At 45.6% G+C, this 19,415-nt stretch overlaps 1 protein-coding gene across 10 annotated transcripts in view; it reads right to left on the bottom strand.

Annotated features, from left to right (window-relative positions):
* Positions 1-3,053: 3,053 nt before the first annotated feature.
* Brp (ELKS/RAB6-interacting/CAST family member bruchpilot) overlaps positions 3,054-19,415 on the bottom strand; it is a 102,349-nt gene continuing 85,987 nt past the window's right edge. For 9 of the 10 annotated variants that reach the window (XM_076765367.1, XM_076765368.1, XM_076765371.1 and 6 more), the window contains 10 exons: positions 16,990-19,225; positions 14,411-14,668; positions 13,835-14,022; positions 13,645-13,702; positions 10,044-11,031; positions 8,934-9,502; positions 8,700-8,860; positions 8,326-8,473; positions 7,983-8,161; positions 3,054-7,794 (listed from right to left, as the gene is read on the bottom strand). In XM_076765367.1, coding sequence (XP_076621482.1) covers positions 7,716-7,794; positions 7,983-8,161; positions 8,326-8,473; positions 8,700-8,860; positions 8,934-9,502; positions 10,044-11,031; positions 13,645-13,702; positions 13,835-14,022; positions 14,411-14,668; positions 16,990-19,225 — 4,864 coding nt within the window. In that variant the 3' untranslated portion in view covers positions 3,054-7,715. Of the gene's footprint in view, positions 7,795-7,982; positions 8,162-8,325; positions 8,474-8,699; positions 8,861-8,933; positions 9,503-10,043; positions 11,032-11,682; positions 12,012-13,644; positions 13,703-13,834; positions 14,023-14,410; positions 14,669-16,989; positions 19,226-19,415 lie in introns of those variants that run through there. The other variant, XM_076765377.1, reaches the window with a different exon arrangement.

Here is a 19,415-nt window from a genome sequence, read left to right as displayed (position 1 = left end):
ATTTTACACAATTCTCGATAATTTTCAACTCGCAACTACACACACGCGCGCCATCCGGGGAGAAACGAACAAAATTATATACATACAATGTCTTTTCATGCGTTATCAAAGAATCCGCGCTAATCGATTAACAAACGTTTTTACTGCTTACGAAGATATATCAAAAATCTTGAAAAATCTGCCTTTCGTGTGTAGTTGCCGGTCAAGAAAAACCGTCCCTTAAACGATACAAGAATTAGACGAAAGTGTACGCCGCAACAATTTTTTTTTTTTTTCTTTTCTTTTCTTTTTTCGAACATTTCGCGATCTTCCCACAATGTCACACGTTATGTCGCTCCCGATCGGGAGACATCGACCCCGATGGAAGAATCTCGATAAAAACGCGACGCCATCGGTACTCGACGAAATGTGCATGTGATTGATTATTACATAAAAAAATGTCTTTTCACGGTTGTCCCAATGCAGGAACGAATCCTCGCTAAAGATACGCCATCGCCCGGTCGTGAAAGCACTTCCGTCTGCGACGGAAACCTTGGCGAGTGGAGAAACGTCGTACATGTGCCCAGTCGCGTTCACACATATGTATATGTATACATTAATCGTTATATTTATATATGGTGCTTTCGATCTCCGCTATAATGTACACGTCGGCTCGCGCGAGCAGTTGTACGCCGATTCCACGCGACCAATTAACGAACAATTCCTCTGGAGAACAGTTTTCTCGCATTCCGCGACAAATCCGTAAAAATTCTTCGATTTTTTAAATTCATTTCAATTCGTTAAATCTCACGGGGCTTCCTGGAAAATAATAATTAAATCTGGTTAATTTCTGCAGAGGCACTGGCGAAGTTGCTACCGATTTCAATCCGATTTTCACGCGTGATTCTCAGCTTTCTCGTTGCAGCGAGAAATTTTTATTTACTTCGTAACGACCGATAGATTTTAACACTAAATTTACGGACATTGATAGCACGTATATTCATTGATACCTCTCACGTTGACGATTTTCTTTTAATTAGAATATGTATTCATGCTGCTGCATCGATCAAATTCAACACAAGTTGTTAAAAGTAATATTTACGTGTTCTACGATTTTAGATATGGAATCTGACATCCGTCAAATTGACGGGTTCCGTAAATCTAGCGTTAATTACGCCAGAATGCTCGAAAACCTCGTCCAGCTCGCAGACGGAAGTTGGCACAAACCAAGAAGTTCAGACAAACGGGGAACGCGCACAAAAGATTTTTCCATTTCACATATTATTACTTTTTTTTTTTTTCATTTTGCATTTTACGACAAACGTGACTCGTTATATAATGGCACACAGCATGGCAGTTGCAACAATGTACTTCAATAAACTGTTTACTTTTTTTTTCTTTTCTTTAATAGCTTATCTTAGCTTACTCGTTAAACTTATATATCTCTAGCCTCGTCGTTTTCTTCCTCCACTGTCGTCGACGGATTGTACGATCGGCGGATCCCCGACGGGGGAAAAGAAACAAAAAAAACAGCGAAATCACCGGCCCGCGGGGATCCCTCGATCGCCTCGATCGTCGTTTCGCTCGTTCGATTGAGCGTCGCGAAGACTAAATAGGCTCGACTCGCTTTCTCATTCGCAACCGTGTCTCTTTTCCAGAGTTTCTCGCTCATCTAATTCGCGCCACGCGCGTTTATTATCGTTCCCTTAGGTATGTACACGCGATCGAAAGTCGCATCGCGGCTGTAATTAACGAACACGGTGATCAGCGATCACTCGATCCTCTTTTTTATTCGTTTCGCGTTTCGTCGTGCCTCTTCTTCGTTTTTCCCTCTGTCTCGCTTAGATCCTCTGTTTCACTTAACGATTAAACACGTAGAAATTGGAGAATAAAAAAAGGGGGCGGGAAGAGCCACAGAGTCGCGGCGGCGTCTGTTCCAGGAGGACTCGCGGCCTAATTTCATCTCGTGCATCTCTCATCGAGCAAATCGTGGCTTTCGCTTCTCTATTATCAATTGTGAATTTATTTAATTTGGTACGGAACGGCCGCGGTTCCAACGTGGATCGTCGTGACGCCGCCGCGTCTTTCCTTACGCAATATTTCACATAAAAACGTTTTTCGTCGTAGATACTAAACAGTCGAGTCGAAAAATAATATCGAGACGGTCTCGTTCACGCGCTCTCACGACTACTCGCTTTCCACGCTTCGCATTTTCACTCGTGTTCCACGAACAGTCACAACTTAGGATCACTCGAGTTATCCGGAGGGCTGCGCGGGAACAACCCCTGTCTGCGTTCATTTGTTCTGTTTAGTAATTGGAGGGCAGTCGATCAACTCTTTATTCGACCATGAGGAACGTGGAAATATCCGCGTAGCGTCAGAAACGATTTTAGTGATTTTTTTAAACCTCGTAGCTTCTTTCCGTAATATTTTTTAACGTTTTCTTCTCCCGTTCCACTGTTTGCCGAACAAAGGGTTGATTTTGCTTTTTTCTTTCTCTTTCTCGCGATTCGTTCAAGTTCGAAGACCGAGAAGAGCCAAACCATGGGTTTTCCTCTTCGTCATCGAACTTGAGGACCGCCTGGCGTCGTAGATTCTCAGGAAATCCTAGCGTCGTTCCACTAACGCGTTTAACGCGTTCAAATCATCCGACGCTTTTGTCCGCCATTCGTGCTCGTCACTCGGTTTCTCCGTCGTATTTCCATCGTCTTTTCTCACATATTCGATACAACTTTTAAGGAGATACTATTTTAAATAGAACGACGTAACATCGAAGCATTTCGTCACACATCTCGCTTGACAATTTATTCGTTAAACAGTCTTAAAATTGAAGATAAGTTAATCAATCATTTAAAGCGATTACACCCTACGTTTACAACCTTTTAATTTTTTTTCTAATAAAGACGCGACGATGATAAGTGTCGGAATGATTGTTTTATTACTGATTGAAGTGGATACTTAATAGTTCGGAATATAAAGAGTGCCGGTAGAAGATTTGTAAGATTCGAAAAGTTGCTCGCAGGCCATTTTAATCCTCGAGCGATCGAAAGAAAGACTTTATTATTTTTTTTTCCTTTTGTTTATTCACCGATAGACACGCACGCAAAACACAGTCACACCTCGTTAACAATTGTGTCGATTAACGATAATATTAATTTTTTTTTCTGCTTAGCTATATTTATATATAATGTAACACGATGATATAGGCTTGATATGACGGTGGCACACGTTTACTAACCGTTTCTTTTCATTTTATTCCCCCTACTTCGTCTCTGCTTTCTCTCCTCTACCTCTGCGTCTCTCTCTCGACCCGATCGTCGCCAAAAAAAAAAGCAAGTCTCGTTGTTCTCGTAACTGGCAAACGTTGCAGCGAGAACGAAAGCTCCCCGTAATTATCGCGTTGGGCTACAACTATTTAAAAACTTTTCGCTAAAGAACCAACGTCAAAACGAACGTTTCGCAGCTAGGAAAACAAAAATGGACGCGAACGAAAATTAAAACTGGCTTCACGCAGGGGATCGCGGTTCGATTATCAAACTGAGTCACCGAGAGCCTTCGTTCTTGGCTTCCCTTAGCACCTTTCAATCGCCAATCGTCCTCTAATAACGTTCGATCGGCCTTTCGTAATTTATCTTTCAAAGAAATCGGTGGTTCGTTAATTATCTTAACAATAACATTACCGAGTCGTTATTAAATCTCATTCGTATTCAAAGGAGCATCTAAAATGGGGGGACGTAAACAGTGATCGTTGGTTTCTTCTCTCGAATACGAATGCGACAAGATCGATCTCTCAACGATCGTCTTCGATTCGTAAAAATGGCCCGTCGACTATCTTCCATTATTTATTCTACGATCAACGCCCGGGTCGAGACGAGAGACGAGGTTCCTCCGACTGAACGTAGTCGTTTCGTTTATTACAGGGTAACAACAGGTTCGTGTCGCCCTTGACGATCGTCTAGCTTGCGTACGATTCCGATTGCCCCGTTCGATTCCGGCGTGATCTGGCTTCTAAATAGTAGAGTTCGCGAAAAGTCTTCGGGGATTTCGGGGTAGGGGGTTGGTTTCGCGTTGCAGTCCGCGCGCGGGGGCGTCAGAGATCGATTTTTCTTGGGTTGGGGGGGGGGGGGGAAAAAGTGTCGTGTACCAGCAACGAGAAAGAGCGCATTATCGACGAATTTAAAGAGAGCATCTTTTTTAAAGTATTAACGATAAAATTTTACACTTTCAACATGTCGCTTAACTCTCCGTACGGCAGACCGACAATATATGTATAGTTTTTTTTATTCTTATGTATATATATATATATAAATATATATAATATGTGTACAGTGAGCGAGAGGCGGGCGAGGAGCGCGTCGTTCGTATTCAATTCCCTGGGAAAAGGGGGCCCCCAGTGTCGATCCTCCTGCGATCGACGCGCTTCGTCCGCGTCGCTTCCGATCTGTTCAATTCGCAATGGCGGCCCAGGACGTACCGATCGAACTCCGAGACTAATTCGAACAACAGACGAATAGAAACACAGTTCGAATCCCATTTCGTCGAACGTGTTCATCTTTTATTCGAAACGTCGATGGTGGACAATTGCTTCGTTCTCGGCGAGAATCCCGGGCCGTCGTACCGGAAATCATGCACTGGGTATCACTAGCAGCTCGTAAGGTTAGACTGAAGTTTGTAATGCTCGATGAAATTCGTTTAGCGTGATATTATATCTATGTATACACGTAGTACGGGTCGATCTAGTCGTTACGCGGGAACCAGAGCAAGCACGGGTGTGTGGGGAGGGGCCACGACTAGCCAGGGGGCTATCGAAGTAAACGTCGACGTACGATTTATTTACAAAAAAACGACTCGTCCATTTTTCTACTTATCGCTATCCTTATCCCCGTTGTCCCGATGTCGACCAATTTCGCTGCCAGCCAACGAACACGGACCGTGACAATCGCCACGACGCGAGTCGGGAGGCTGTCAGATATCCTTCCAGGTCCCGATATCGTCCCGAAGACTGGTCAGTACCAACGCCCGATGTCTCTTCGCCGCGTCTCTACGTCGTCGCGCGTCCATCCTCGTCGGGAAACGAGTTTCTCGCCAATTGTCCCTTCTCTTCGCCCGAGACAACCGTTTTTGGCCGCCGTCCTGGATAAGTTCTCCAAGACGCACGAAGGAAACGCCCCTGGAGGCGTACAACGACCTTCGTTGTTAACCCTCTATTGCATTAAACTTCATTTCACCAAGAAGCAATTGTTCCTTGGTCGCTTAAGTGATAAGTCGGACTAAGTAATAAATAGTTGAATCTTGCGGGGCTAGAAACATCGTCCCTGCAAAGTTTCCTCGGCTAATAGGGATTGCTTTTCGTTGGGTTCCCGGTATTCGGGAACATTATGCAATAGCGGGTTAAATATTTCGAGTTTCTTTCGCGTGACGGAGGAACTCGATTCCTTTGTCGAGATACGTCGTAAAACTTCTGAAACGATCCGTAAAGTTTTTCTACTAAGCTACAACCTATTCCGCAACGTCGTTCATTTCTAGGTAAATCTTACAAAGTCGAAAACAAGATTTGCCTGCATCTTGGCGAACAACTCAAATGGATCGTAACCACGTCTATGTAAAATCGCCCCCGAATCTTAATCTCGTTCTATATATATGTATATATATATATATACGTATTCATCGACTATTTACACGGATAAAGATTTCGCAACAATTTCAATAAATATCGATCTATCGTGTCAGTCGACGAACGAAAGCTTCGTAACAATCTCTATAAATATCTGCACGGCTGTCAACGTAAAATAGACACGTACCAAGTGATCCAGGCTGAGAAACTATATGGAAGTTGTTCCCGCGGGTCAACAGTTTCTATATGCTTCGTGGTAATCGTAGTTCGAGTAAATACCGATTGCAATCGTTATCTATGATTAATATGCTACAACTGTGTACACGAGTTTATTGATCGTTTATATATTAGATTACGCGTCCAGCGAACGAACACCGATCTTCGTCGCTGACGCCATTTTACACGCTACGTACGCGCGATATTATTTTCATTTCGCATCTAGTCGTTTCCGAATGCTTAAACGGATTAATTCTATCGATTCGAGTAACAGTTCGCGATTAAAATTCGCGACGTATGAACGTTCCAATAGGATGAAAAACGGTTCGATGGCGTTTCCTTCGTGCGTCCCTTCGACGTATCGCGAGCAGATCGAGCGACGCGCTGGCTGCGCGAAACGTTCGTTTATTGTCATCTTGAAAGCTAATCGACACCACGACTCGAGCTTTTCTCCCCCTTCTGTCTCTTCTCAGCTTTCTCGTAGATCCCGAAACCACTCTGGCCCGTTTCGAGGGTCGTTCGAAAGGGGACGATCCCTCGCGCTACAAATTATCTCCTACGACGATCCTACTATATCATTTTTCGTCTTTTATTTGGTTTCCTTATTCTCGTTTTCCTTCAAACTAGAGCTCTAGGCGCTCGTTATTACAACGACGATCTTTGGACCCGTGACAAGAAATCTAAAAAAAAGGAAAGTTGGGTCGGGAAAGAATTGCACGCGATCATCGATCCTTTCCATTTCTTCTCTCCACTCGAATCGTGGGCGATGGAGAGAGATAGATCGACGATGGGAGGGAGTACGAGGTTGCAGGAGTCGATGGCAGGTGAGTTGTGGTCTGGATCGCGGAACGCGAAGGAAGGCGTCGTTCCTGACGAATCTCGATGAAATTTGCGACAACGGTAGTGCCAAGAGTGATGAATTTAATTCACGGAGGAACGACTCCTTTCTCCTTTGACTCCCTTAACGCGTTCGTTGTAAATGGATATAACTCCTCAACAAACATGTCAATGTTAGCCATGGTTGCGTCACCTGATACGCTGGACGAGGATCAAACCGCCACCCTTACGTCGTGCGTTCGCGAATAATAGAGAAAGAAATGCACGCTCGAACGAATACTCGACATCTTAACGATCGATGATCAACCTTGCCGAAAGCAGAGCATCCCCGGAGGATTCTGAGACATGCAACCAACTGGTCTACCAAAAAAACTACCTAAATTCTATCGTAACAATTGTACCGATCCTCCATGGACGCTCCGTTTCGATTTTATTCCGGAAATTGATTTCTCGTTGTTCGTTTGCCGCGTGCATGCCTTGGATTATCTATAAATCAAAGACGCGTTGACGACGAAACCACGGGCAACGTACACGGTTCTTGGACGGTCGTCGACGCGCTCCGAAGATTCAAAGAAAGCATACACCGTTGCCTCCTAGAAAGACATCCGCTGACGGATCATCGCGCGTCCACGGAACGGTTCGCGTGAAATGGCGAACCTCGTTAAACGATCTCTTTGAAACGAGGCCACCAGTGCCTCACGGAACGATCCTCCTCGGTTGATTCCATGGGACTTTTCGCAAGGGCGACGTGCTTGGATGACTGTGATCAAAATGATGAATGACGAACATGATGATTAATGGCGATGATGATCGCGATGATGCTGATGGATACGAATGAATGATGAACGACACGGGGATGCTGTCTGTCGGTATTGTCGCTGTTGGAGTCGATGAGGTATCTCTGTTGGCTGTTGGTTTCTCTCTAAGACTCTAGAAATGCTCTAGACTGCCTCTACGGTTGCGTGTGTGTGCACATGACAACATCGAAGAAACGAAGAGAGACCGTATTTTTTTTTTTTTTTTTTTTTTTTGTTTTCTACACCGTAATAACCGTAGGCGTCTCGAGTACTTATCTGCTATCCCGCCGATGGGCCATCGGATGGTCTCGCGTGCTTCGCGATTCTGATCCGTTCGGTGTCTTCTTTTTGCTGGAAACACGACACGCGAAGTTTCTTCCACTGTCGCGTCAGACGACATTCTCTTCGCGGAACTTTGCAAAAATGTTCGTTGGAAACTTCCAAACTGACTTTTATTATTTTTCTCGCGAGACCAGCGAACATATGTGCAAAGTTTCGATAGCTCGGTGGTACTTTCTTCTGAGATTAATCCAACTTACGTGTGAGCACAGCTGTCGCCATTCGTTGTAGCCGGACGCGGGGAACTCGAGTCGCTGCGACGATCGTTCGAAGTTTCTTCGTCGTCGTCAGATGTTTCCAGAACTTTCGTGAGCAGCTGTGGTGTTCCCTCCGAGCCACTCGAACCAAACTCTACCGATAATTCGATGCTCTTTTCGTCCTGTCAAATAATATTTCCATGCAAAAATTGCATCGCAAATTATTTCGATCTCTGCCCACTAAATCCTAAATCTGACTTTTGTACGATAAAGTCAAGGTACTGTCGTATATTTCGGGCTCAAGTAATTTTTTTTTTCTTCACTGTGAGCGAATACAATAAATTACCTCTTTCTTCAGCATGTCCAATAGCCTCTTCCTGTCTACCATCAATTGCTCTGCTTGTTCGGACTGAGCTGCTGTTTTTATCCCGGAATGTTCCAGCAACGCCAGATGCGCGTCCTTCTCAGAGACTGCAGCTTTCAAAGCTTCTCGTCTATCATCGAATGAAACTTTATTGGCAAAGTTCTCGATAAAAGTAACAGTTTCTTTGCAGATAAAATTTCTGCAGTACAGAACAATTCTTGTTCTTTTTACAGTAGTACTGTTCTTAACTGATAATGTGTTGGTGTTGTAAACGAAAGAACGATTCGAAGGTGGTTCCTAGTGTTTCGTAACGAAGATTCTAATCTACTGAAAAGCTATATTTTTAAATTGCTCACTTTACTTGACGGAGATCCTCGAGTTGCACAGTTCTTTCTTCGGCGAGACGTTGAAGCTTCGTTTCGTACTTCTGCAGTTTAGAGAGAAGGGGCTGACAGGTGATGCATCTCAACGCAGAAGCTGTTTGCATCGAAGCGATTCTCTGTTCCAACTTGGCTACCTGCGAGGAAAACGATCAGGTAATTTACCTAGGGTGTTCGATATCTAGATCAACCAGACGTGTTTCCGCTTACTCTTTGAAGGGCGTCCTCCCTCGTTTTCTCCTCGTTCTTCAATTTTCTCTCGCTGTCGCTCGCGATGACGACGCTTTCGCGAAGAGCTTCCGTTAGTTCCTCGATCTTGCCTTTCTTCTCCACGAGGTCTTTGAACATCAGTCGTTCCTTGTCCTCCTTTTCCTTTATAACTTTCACCAGCTCTTCGATCTGCTCCAGATCGATCCTCTCGTTGAAGGCCCTTTCCAGAGAGTCCACCTCGTCCTCGAGCTGTACGATCCTCTCGTCCCTGACTCTGATCTCTTCCTTCAATATACCGATGTCGTCGTACTCGCTCAGCTCCTTCTTCAGAGTAGCCGTCTCCTTTCTGAGCATCGCTATCTCGTCCTTGCACTCGACGATCTGCTGCTCGTACGCCTGTATCCTGTTGTCTTTCTCGGAAATAACGTGCTCCATCTTCTTCATCCTCTGCTCCTTATCGAACAGCTCTGAATTCTCGTCGGTGATCAGGTGGCTGCAGGGAAGATCGTCTGGCTTCATTCCTGTCTCTCTTTCTTGCACGTTACGATGGTTCTTTTGCACTTCCTTTCCTGGAAATTTATGCGACAAATTGCAGAAACTCGTTCGTTAAATCATCGTGAAAATTAATCTTTACATCCAAGGGAATTCGAGCGTTAGATAAATTCTTTGGTGAAAACGTTCCAAAATCATTATTAATCTTCACGTTCATCGTATAGGTCGAAAAAACACTAATAAACAAGAATTTAGTGAGACGAACATGCAAACATGGTCCTCTGAACGAGGGAAAGAGTAGTGAGTATCTGGAATATCTAAGGGAAACGATGTTATCGTTCTTCTTAATATTTTCCAAGAAGATAAAACTGTTCTACCTAAAGAAATCGAAGAATTAGAATCTACATTTTTCTTTGGAACTTCTATTATAAAAGTTCTATTTCAGTCGATTTAGCAGGATTTATCGTAAAAGCTGTTTTGATTTTGATTCGAGAGGCGCTAGAAAAGATAGAATTTTTTTAAAGAAACGTTACTACGTCAAACTCTTGGCAAGATTGCTTCGTTCATGACATTCAAAGAACCCTGATTCCTAAGTACCCAATCGATCATCGTTCTTACCTTGACAGTTTTCCTCAACCTTCACCAGTTCCTTCTCCAAATACCCAATTCGGTTCTGCAGCTGTTCGATCCTGCACTCTCGATCCTGCAGCTTCCTCTTCAGTCCATCCACGTTGTGTTTCCTCACGTACTCCTCCAGTTGCGTGACCATTTCCTCCAGTTCGACGACCCTGCCCTGATCGATCCTCGCCTCCCTGTTCTCGCCGTTCTTCTGGATCCACCTCTCCAGCTCCTGAATCCTTCTATTTCCGGCGGTCACCTGGCAGCGCAGGTCGTGCAGCTCCTTCACATCCGGATTCTGCTTCAGGAAGTCCTCGAACTCCGCTACGGTGTCCTCCAGCTCCTCGATCCTCCTGGTCTTCCTCTCGATCGCGATCTCCAGCTCCCGTACGCTCTCTGTGTCCGCGTGCTCCCTGAGAAAATTCTCCAGGGACTCCATTTCCTGCTCCAGCTCCACGATCCGTCGATTCTTCGCTTCGATCACCTGTTTCCAGGACTCGTCGCCCTCCTTGACCGTAGTTTCGCTGTCGTTGCATCTCTTTACCTTGCTCGTTTGACCGTCCTCCTTGACCAGCCTCTTCAACGACTCGATCTCCCCCTCTAACTGCGCTATGCGACCGTTCCTGACCTCCAGCTCCCTCCTCCAGGTGTCCTTCTCCTCCCTCAGCTCGTCCGTCAGCTTTGGACTCTGCGCGGACGCGACGTTTGCATCCTCGACGGTCTTGCAGGCGACCAGTTCGCCCTCCAGCTCGGCTATCCGTCTGTTCTTCATCCCCAGCTCCCTCTTCCAGCCGTCGTTGTCCTCCAGGCTGACGTTCCTCACGTCCTTGATCTTTTTCGAGTACGCGTGCTCCTTCAGCAGCCTCTCCAGGGCGGACGCTTTCGATTCTAGCTCCGATATCCGTCTGTCCTTCGACTCGAGCTCCTTTCTTCTGCTTTCCTCGACGCCTCTGGCGTTTTCGGCGCGGGACGCGGCGACCTCCAGGTCCTGTGTGCGTACGTCGGTGCGCGTGGACGTCGTGACCGTGCGTGTGCAAAGGCGACGGGTGACAACGCAAAGAAAAAATAAGTGAACGAAAACAAAACGGCGAACATGGGGGATAAAGGGGGGGTGGGTGGGCGAATGCAGGAGTTCGATCACCGTGCGACATCGAACGGTTTCGTGCTGAAACGACGTAAGGGTGCGTCTCCGAATGGCTGTGAACCGTACCCACGATCCGTAATGGGTTTTCTTTTTCTTTCTACGTGACGTCTTGGTGTGGCTCGTGATCGTTTTCATTTTCTATTATACTTTCGTCGATTCCATCGTCCATGGCATGTGACGACGCGTGATTAACGTGTCTCAGCGACTAAAATGATCTGGGCTTTCTCTATTTTCTCTCTTTAGCCGCGCTCTCTGCCTCGGCCTCTCTCACCATTTTACATCTTAGATTTATGTATATATTTATATTTATATATCTACATACGTATATCTCTGCAGCGTACGTGTATATACACATGTACACACATGCGTCTGTCCTTTCTCTTGCGTTAATATGTATATATGTATATACATATATACACATATATATATATATCACCGCGTCGGTAATAATAATTAACATTATTGTTGCCGTTTCCCTCTCTCGTTACCTTTACATTTATATTTATATATATATCTATATTTATTTATATATATATATTTATATATATATCAATAATTATTGTTATTATCGTCATTATCTTCCCGCTATAATTATTAAATACGATAACAATGGTCGCAGCGTTACGTAAAATAATTATATATCTTGACGTGTGTTGTCCATGGGCGAATCGGTACGATCCTTTCGTTTAATTAGTTTCGTATAATAAGTTCGTGTACTTGTAAAGTTCCGCTTAATATGCAAATTGTACTAAAAAGAACGGAGAAGGCGTCCCCAACGAAAATCGACCTTAGAACAAGCTTTTTAGGAATCCGGCGGGACCCGCCTGCTTTTTTTAAAAATTATTTTTCATTTCGACACGCAACATTGTCATTCGAAAACGCACGGATCCGATTCGGTTTGTATTTTTTTATATTTTTTGTCCCGTTCGCCGTTCGTCGTTTGTTTCGAGGCCGGGGGGATACAAACATGGAGGAACAAACACAGACGGAAAGCAAACACAACGAATCAAGCAAGCAAATATGTAAGTGTGTACGTGTCGTGTCCAGGGGCAGCGTGGAAATTCAAGAAGAAAAATCGTTAGTCGTGTTCCTCTGTTGATCGATCGCGACCAAAATCGACGAGCGAATCGCGACAATGCGTCGTATTCGCGCAAAGAAACGAGAACTAATTGGATATAGGAAAATTTAGAATTATTTGTAAATTTATTTTTTATTTAGAATCTAATTCACGAACGAATCTAAAATGTTTATTCGGTATTCGAGAATAAAATTTCCACATCTTCGTTAACATTTTTAACCCTGGAATACTATAACGAGACACTGCATTTTCCATTCACTTTTGTCAACGATTTATTTGCAATTTCCATTGAGTGTGTTTATGCTCTGATTGTCGATATACTGTCAACTAGAAAACTGTACTTAATTGACAATATGTTAAAAACGTAATTCTTTTTCAACCATTTAAACCCTACTTTTATTTATACAGGGTGTTCGGCCACACATTATACTTTCGGTAATGAATTTTTTTCTCGAAAGTGCGTAGGAATTCGGGGGTATGTCTATTCACCAAAAATGATTGTAATTGACCCCTGCAATTGAAAATAATTTTTTTAGAACGATTTGAAATTTTTTAATTTTGTCGAAAAATTTCACACCTTCTCGAATTTTTTTCTCGAAAGTGGGTAGGATTTCGAGGGCATGTCTAATGACCAAAAATGATTGTAATTGACCCCAGAACCTAGAAATAATTTTTTTAGAACGATTTGTAAAATTTTTTTTTCGCCGAAAAATTTCAGGGAAACATATCAACGTATGGTCAGACATTTTCGGTAAGTAATTTTTTCTCGAAAGTGAGTAGGATTTCGGGGGTATGTCTATTCACCAAAAATGACTGTAATTGACCCCTGCACCCAAAAATAATTTTTTTAGAACAATTTGAAATTTTTTAATTTAATTTTTTAATAACTTTTTAACGAAGCTTCAATCAACAAATTGATATTCTTGATTCTCGTCTTATTTTGGCCTGTAGAATCTCCCAGGGTTGGCCGACCACTCTGTATAGGTGTAGTATTGTAGAATTGAACTTTCCAATTAAGTTTTGTTAATTATTGTTACTTGTTGGAAGTATTTCTTTGCGCGAATCGAGTGAAGATTAGTTCTCGAATGGAAAGAAAAACTATTTTAATTATGAAGTAGATCGTTATCGTTCGTTTCTCTTTCAAACATAAATTATACAACTTAATAGTATTGTAATCGATTTAAGCAATTATGTAAATATTAGTAAATTTTATATGAAATGAAAAATAGAATGAAACAATCGTGAAATAGACATGTGTAGAATCAAATTGGTTGCTTGGATCGTCTAAATACTATTAAGTGTCTCCATTAAACGAACAGTTTATTTCCATAAATTTCAGAACGTAAGAAAATTGATTGAACCGTAAATTGCACACTGACCTCTTGTTGCTGTGCAGTTGCGGCTTGTTTCAACTTGGCTTGTGCGGCTTTTAGTGCACTGTAAGAAAATAAGAAAATATTTTCGTAAAACATTGATCGTTCGATATGTTCATTACGTATGATTCGCTTGGTCCACAGCGTTGAGGAGTAAAAGAGTTAAAATTTAACGATAACAAAATTTTTTACTAACTCTTGAAGTTCTCTGATTTGTCTCTCTTTGGAGTTCTGCTCTTCCTGAGTCATCTGCATCAGCTGCAGTAGCCTCTCGGTCTCGGCAGCGCTTCTGATCGACTCCTGTTTCGCGTTTTCCAACTCTTTCTCTGCAGCCTCGAGACTCTTCTGCATTTCCGCCAATCTTTTGTCCGGCGACCCACCGCTCTGCTCGAAGAAACAAATGAAACGCGTATCAAAAATTTCTATAGAAGGTCGACTATTCCGTCACTATTTTGATATAATTAAAATGAAACAAATACTTTCAAAGCTATTCACTGCAAATAAGCTGGATGTCTACAGCATCTACTGATGATCAGTCAAGTTCTGAATTTTACTATCGCCAAACTCTCTAATGAAGAAGTCTTTGAAGATTGAAAAAGAGTTAATTTGGAGTGCAAAAATATTTTGAGGTCATTCAAATCGGACAGGTGGACCATCATCTATATAATTACTCAGGTAATACTGTCTTCTTGCAATTTGACAGTAATTCACAAACGAAAGGGTCGATAGTGATTGATTTCGACAAGGTAAAATGATTTTAGGGTGTCCCTACCCTCTGTAACTGCTGCTCCAGCTGGTCCATTTTCGCTTTCCGTTTCTTCAGGTCCTGGTCGAGATTTTGGAGCGTCCTCTCCTTCTCCTCTATCGTTCTAGCTTTCTGGTCTACGGACTTCGCTCGTTCTTCCATCTGTCTTCTCTGGTCCTCCAGTTGTCGTTTCTGTTCCTCCAGCTGTCGTTTCTCTTGAGTAGTGTCGGTACCAGGTTTCCCGGCGCCAGCTTGGAGCTTCTTCGACGCCTCGTGCAGGTCCACCTGCGTCGAAACAATATTTGTAATTGCGTTCCAGCGCGTCCACGGGACGCTACAGCTAGGCTTGAAAGCCGCCATACTAGGGCCGCGACCATTCCGCAGAATTTGCACTTCACGGGACGCCTGACGCGTCCAATTTATTGTTGCTACCAAAGTGCAAGCTACTTAAATAACTTCATTCGTTTTCAAGCTATCTCCGGTCAACCTGAACCTTCTCAAATTAATCAAATACATTTATCACTCTTTCCAACAGCAATCGATTTTCGTATCGTTTCGGAATACGGCAATTATGAGCTAAAAAGGCAAACTATACTTTCTGAGACTTGGGACCACTTGGAAAATAATTACAAACTATATTCTGCGAATCTACCCACGAAAAACATTCTAATCTTCAGCTTGTCACTACGGTATTTCTGTGATACACAAATCGATTTCTCAGGCGAGTTTGAAAAATAATAAATGTATAATTTAATCTAAGATACTCGACGGAGAAAAAGTACGTGTCGATAACGGTTTAAAATTATTTTTCAAAATTAATTTGGATACTTGGTAGGGATAGTTGGAGCTCACAATCGGCGCAACTCTGAAGCTTTTGAAAGTCAGTCAGAATCAACGACAGCGTCCTCGGAATTGTCTAATGGTCGTCTAGAGAAACGTTTCGAAATTGGTAATTTGAATTTGGATCGATCGACGGGGACGTCTGTGTTCCATTGTTCGTCATGGTCACGGCGCCGGGTAAAATGAGAGATGGATGAATCGCAATTAAAAATAAGTTACGCACGGTCGAGAACGCTCTCTCGCAATCTAATGACGTTTACGGCGAAATATGCAGGGCATGTATAAATATGTATCAAAAAATGTCGCCAGATGGACAGATTCGTATCTACAACGAAGAGCAAAACGCACGACGCGCGAGCGTGCACCGATCAGAGAACGATAAATTCGCCGCTTTTGATCGTAGCCATTTTCCATCCCTGGGATCGGCACGTGCTCGCCGAACGAAAACAAGGGAACAAAAGCAGCGATGGTCGCCATGTTGCTCGTCGTCCGATCGCGACTCAGGAGACGATCTTCACAGAATCGAGAGATTAAACGCACAATTTCTTTCGTTCGTCTCCTCGTCGTCGCTGACGGTGGTAACAACAACAAACATAACAGCAAAAAACGGCATAAACGATCGAATAGTAAAAAGTAAACGAAAAGAAAACGAGCGATGAGCGCGCGAATATGGCTGTGCTTGATAATGGTCGCGCATCGAGCGCAGCGCGACGCAGCGCAGCGTGCTTTGCATTGCATATTCAATATTTAAATCCAGTTGCTGTTTCGTTTGTTCGCAAATTATGTGTTACGCTCTTCTTTCATTTTGGGAAGTAAATAACAATCCACGAAGGAGAAAGTGATTTTTTAACTATGTATCACGTTGTACTGATTAGAATTCCATAATGAAATCCCAGAGAACTATTAAATTATAGTCCTATTAAATTAAGAATCAGTACCATGGAAGGCCAGCCTCGGATCTAATCTTCTTACTCAACATTTTGAAATGAAAAACCATTTGTTGTGTTAGATTCTGGCAATAATAGTGATAAAAAATTACTAGTCTAACGCTTCCTGGTAGTGGTGTATTAAGGGGTAGAACATGTTTGTGGTCTTGGGTACTCTTAATCGCTACCTTTGTACCTTCGAGATAAATCTGATCTTTCAATTGGATCAGTAATGTACAGAATCGAGCTACCTATAAGGGCTCCCAATGATAAAACATTCGATCACACTACACTGTCAGAGCATCGATTAATAAGTCCTGTTTACGAACGAAATAAATAAAATCCTGCGTTGCGCTGCGTCGTCGTGCGCGCCACGCACGGCTAGCCTGGTGATCGCAATGGTCGTCGGGGATCGTGGGTGGGAATATTTGAATGGGTATGATATATGATGAGGGCGATGTTGCGCTTCGCTGTGAAGTGTGACGAACGCCCGGAGATTATACATGTACGCAACACAAAGATGAGAAAGATGTGCGGGTGCATCGTTTCCGGTCTCGTCTGTATATATACATGATTATTTTGGTCGTGATCGTTCTATTATATTTAATTATTTTTTTTTTTTTTTTTTGCGGCGTGTATGAGCTGTGGGCGAGTTCTGCTTCGTCGACGACGAAGGCAGAGGCTGCGGTTTAAATGAGAAGACATAGAGAGACGAGAGGCGCGGTGTGTCGGTAGCCGGTCGACAACGATCTGCCACGGTTGGCGGACAGAGGAGTGCAGACAGTGCGGGTGTAGGCGTAGTGTAGGTCAGCGCGAGCGAGTGCAGGTCGTGCTGCTAACCTGATTCCTCTCGAGTTCCTGGCACAGCATTTCGAGCTGCGCCTGGAACCGCTCGCGCTCGACGGCCGCCTGCTTAACCTCCTCTCGCGCGCGTTCGAGCTCCTTTCTCAGCCTGGCGGCCTCCTGGCCGTTCTGTTGCGGTTGCTGCTGCTGCTGCTGTTGTTGCTGTTGTAGCTGGTGCTGTTGCTGCTGCATCTGCTGGATCTGTTGCTGCTGGGCGTGCAGCTGCCTCTCCGTCGTCTGGATGCGTTTCTGGAGATCCGCGGCCTGCCTCTCGGCCGAGTCCGCCCGTTGCTTCTCCGTCTCGCAGAGCTTACGCCATTGCTCGACCTGCGCCTCGTTCCCGCCGGCCATCGTGTCCCTCGAGGCGATCTGCTTTTGCAGCTCCTGCACCCGTTTCTCGGCCTGCTCGGCCCTCTGTCGTTCCTTGGCCTGCTGCTGCGTCAGGTTCTGCATCTGCTGATTCAGTCGATGCACCTCGCGCATCTGCGCCTCGAGCGCCTCCTTCGCGGCCCTGTCGGGCGTCTGGGCGTGCGCCCTCTGCTGCTGCAGCTGCTGCAACCGGCGCACCTCCTCCCGCTGACGCTCGACCTCCGCCTCGTTTACGTTCAGCTCCTGCTGGAAGTTCACCAGCATCTCCTGCGACTTCTCCAGCTGTATCACCAGCTGATCGCGTTCCACCTGCAGCTGCTTCGCCTCCACCTCGAGCTTCTCCTTCATCTTCTCGATCTTCTCCGAGTGTTTCTCACGGTTCTCCAGTATCGCGGCCATCTTGTCGCGTTCCCGTTGCGCCAGCTGCAGCTCGTGCTGCAGATGCGCCATCTCCTCGCTGCCGGCGATTTGTTGTTGTTGCTGTTGCTGCTGTTGCTGCTGCTGCAACCTTCTCAGATCTTGCCTGAGCGCATCGCGCTCGTCCCGCAGCAGCTGCGTGTCCGCGGCTAACCGTTCCAGCTCCTTCTTGTTCGCCTCGGCGGCCTCTTGGAACTTGGCCGTCTGCAGGTGCGCCTTCTCAAGCTCTCTGGCCAGTCTGCCCGCCTCGAGCTCCACCTGATCCCGCGCCACGATCGCCTTATCCAGACTGGCCCGGAGCCGCTCTACCTCGATGCTCGCGCTCTCCGACCTGGTCTTGCCCTCGGTTTGCATCAGCCTCTCCAGCCGGATGATCTCGACGCGGAGCTTTTCGTTGTCCGCCTCTAGGGCGTCCGCTCTCGCCTTCACCTTGTCGTGACGGTCGCGTATCTTCTCGGTTTCGATTCTAGCCCGCTCGATCTCGCCCCGATTCCGCTCCTGCGCCGCGTTCGCCGTGGTGGTCTCCTCCCTAGCCCGCTCGAGTAGAAGCTGCGTCTTGTGCAGCTTCGCCTCGAGCTCCCCGTTGTCCGTCTGCGTCCTCTTCAGCTCCGTCTCGCGGCTCTCAAGACGTTCGCGCAGCTTCTCCACCTCCTGCTGTAGCCTACTACCCTCGCTCTGCCACTTCTCCTGCTCGTACTGGTATTTACCTCGCACCCCCTCCGCACGTTCCAGATCGGCGCGCAGCCTCGAGGCGTCCTGCTCGGCCTTCCTCGCGCGCTCGAGCTCCGCCAGCGCCTTCTCCAGCCGATCCCTCAGCCGCTCCACCTCCAGCTTCGCCCACTCGTGCTCCTCCTTCTGCCGTTCTTGGCTTTCCTGATACTTGCCGAACCTGGCCGCGTACCTCTCGCACTCCTCGCGCGCGCTCTCAGCTTCCACGCGTAATCGTTCCGTCTCCCCCTGAGCCTTCCTCACTTCCGCCTGTTGCCTGTCGTGCTTCTCGTACATCTTCTCGATCTCCTGCTGCATACGGACCAGCTCCTCCTGCGTCTTCTCGGTCGCCGCCTGCGCCTTGTTCAGCTGCGAGTGCGCGCGCTCTAGCTCGAAGCTGATACGCTCGTTGTCCGCGACCAGTTTCTCCCTCTCGTTCTGCAGCCGGCGTAGCTCGATCTGCGACTTCTCGTACCGTTCACGCACCATCTCCAGGTCCACCGACAATCTGTCCAGGTCCTCCTTCGACTTTTCCTCGTGCTCCTTCGTCCGACCCAGCTGCAACGCTGCCCTGTCGTACAGCTCCTGCACGCGGGCCAGCTCCTCCTGAGCTTTCCGCGCTTCCTCGCGACTCTTCCCTGCCAGCATCTGCTGCTTGTCCGTCTCGAGCTCCAGACGATCCCTGTCGGCCTCCATCACCTCGATGCGGTTCTGTAGCCGGTACACGTCGCTCTGTGCTCTGTTGGACAACCACAAAATCGTCACCGGTTATTACAGAAGGTTGGATCTAATTTTCTTTATTATATTCGGGGCTGTTTGTTTCAAAAGTGGGAAAAGAGAGAGGAACGTATAGGGAAAGTCTCCAAGTCTACGTTTGGAACTCTTCTTTGTAGTTCCCCCACAATTTTATCTGCACAATCGATTTAATA

This window comes from Colletes latitarsis, chromosome 5 (assembly GCF_051014445.1).
Source record: "Colletes latitarsis isolate SP2378_abdomen chromosome 5, iyColLati1, whole genome shotgun sequence".
NCBI lineage: Eukaryota > Metazoa > Arthropoda > Insecta > Hymenoptera > Colletidae > Colletes > Colletes latitarsis.
Note: the sequence above shows the minus strand (reverse complement) of the source record. Positions and strands in the feature narration are given on the sequence as shown.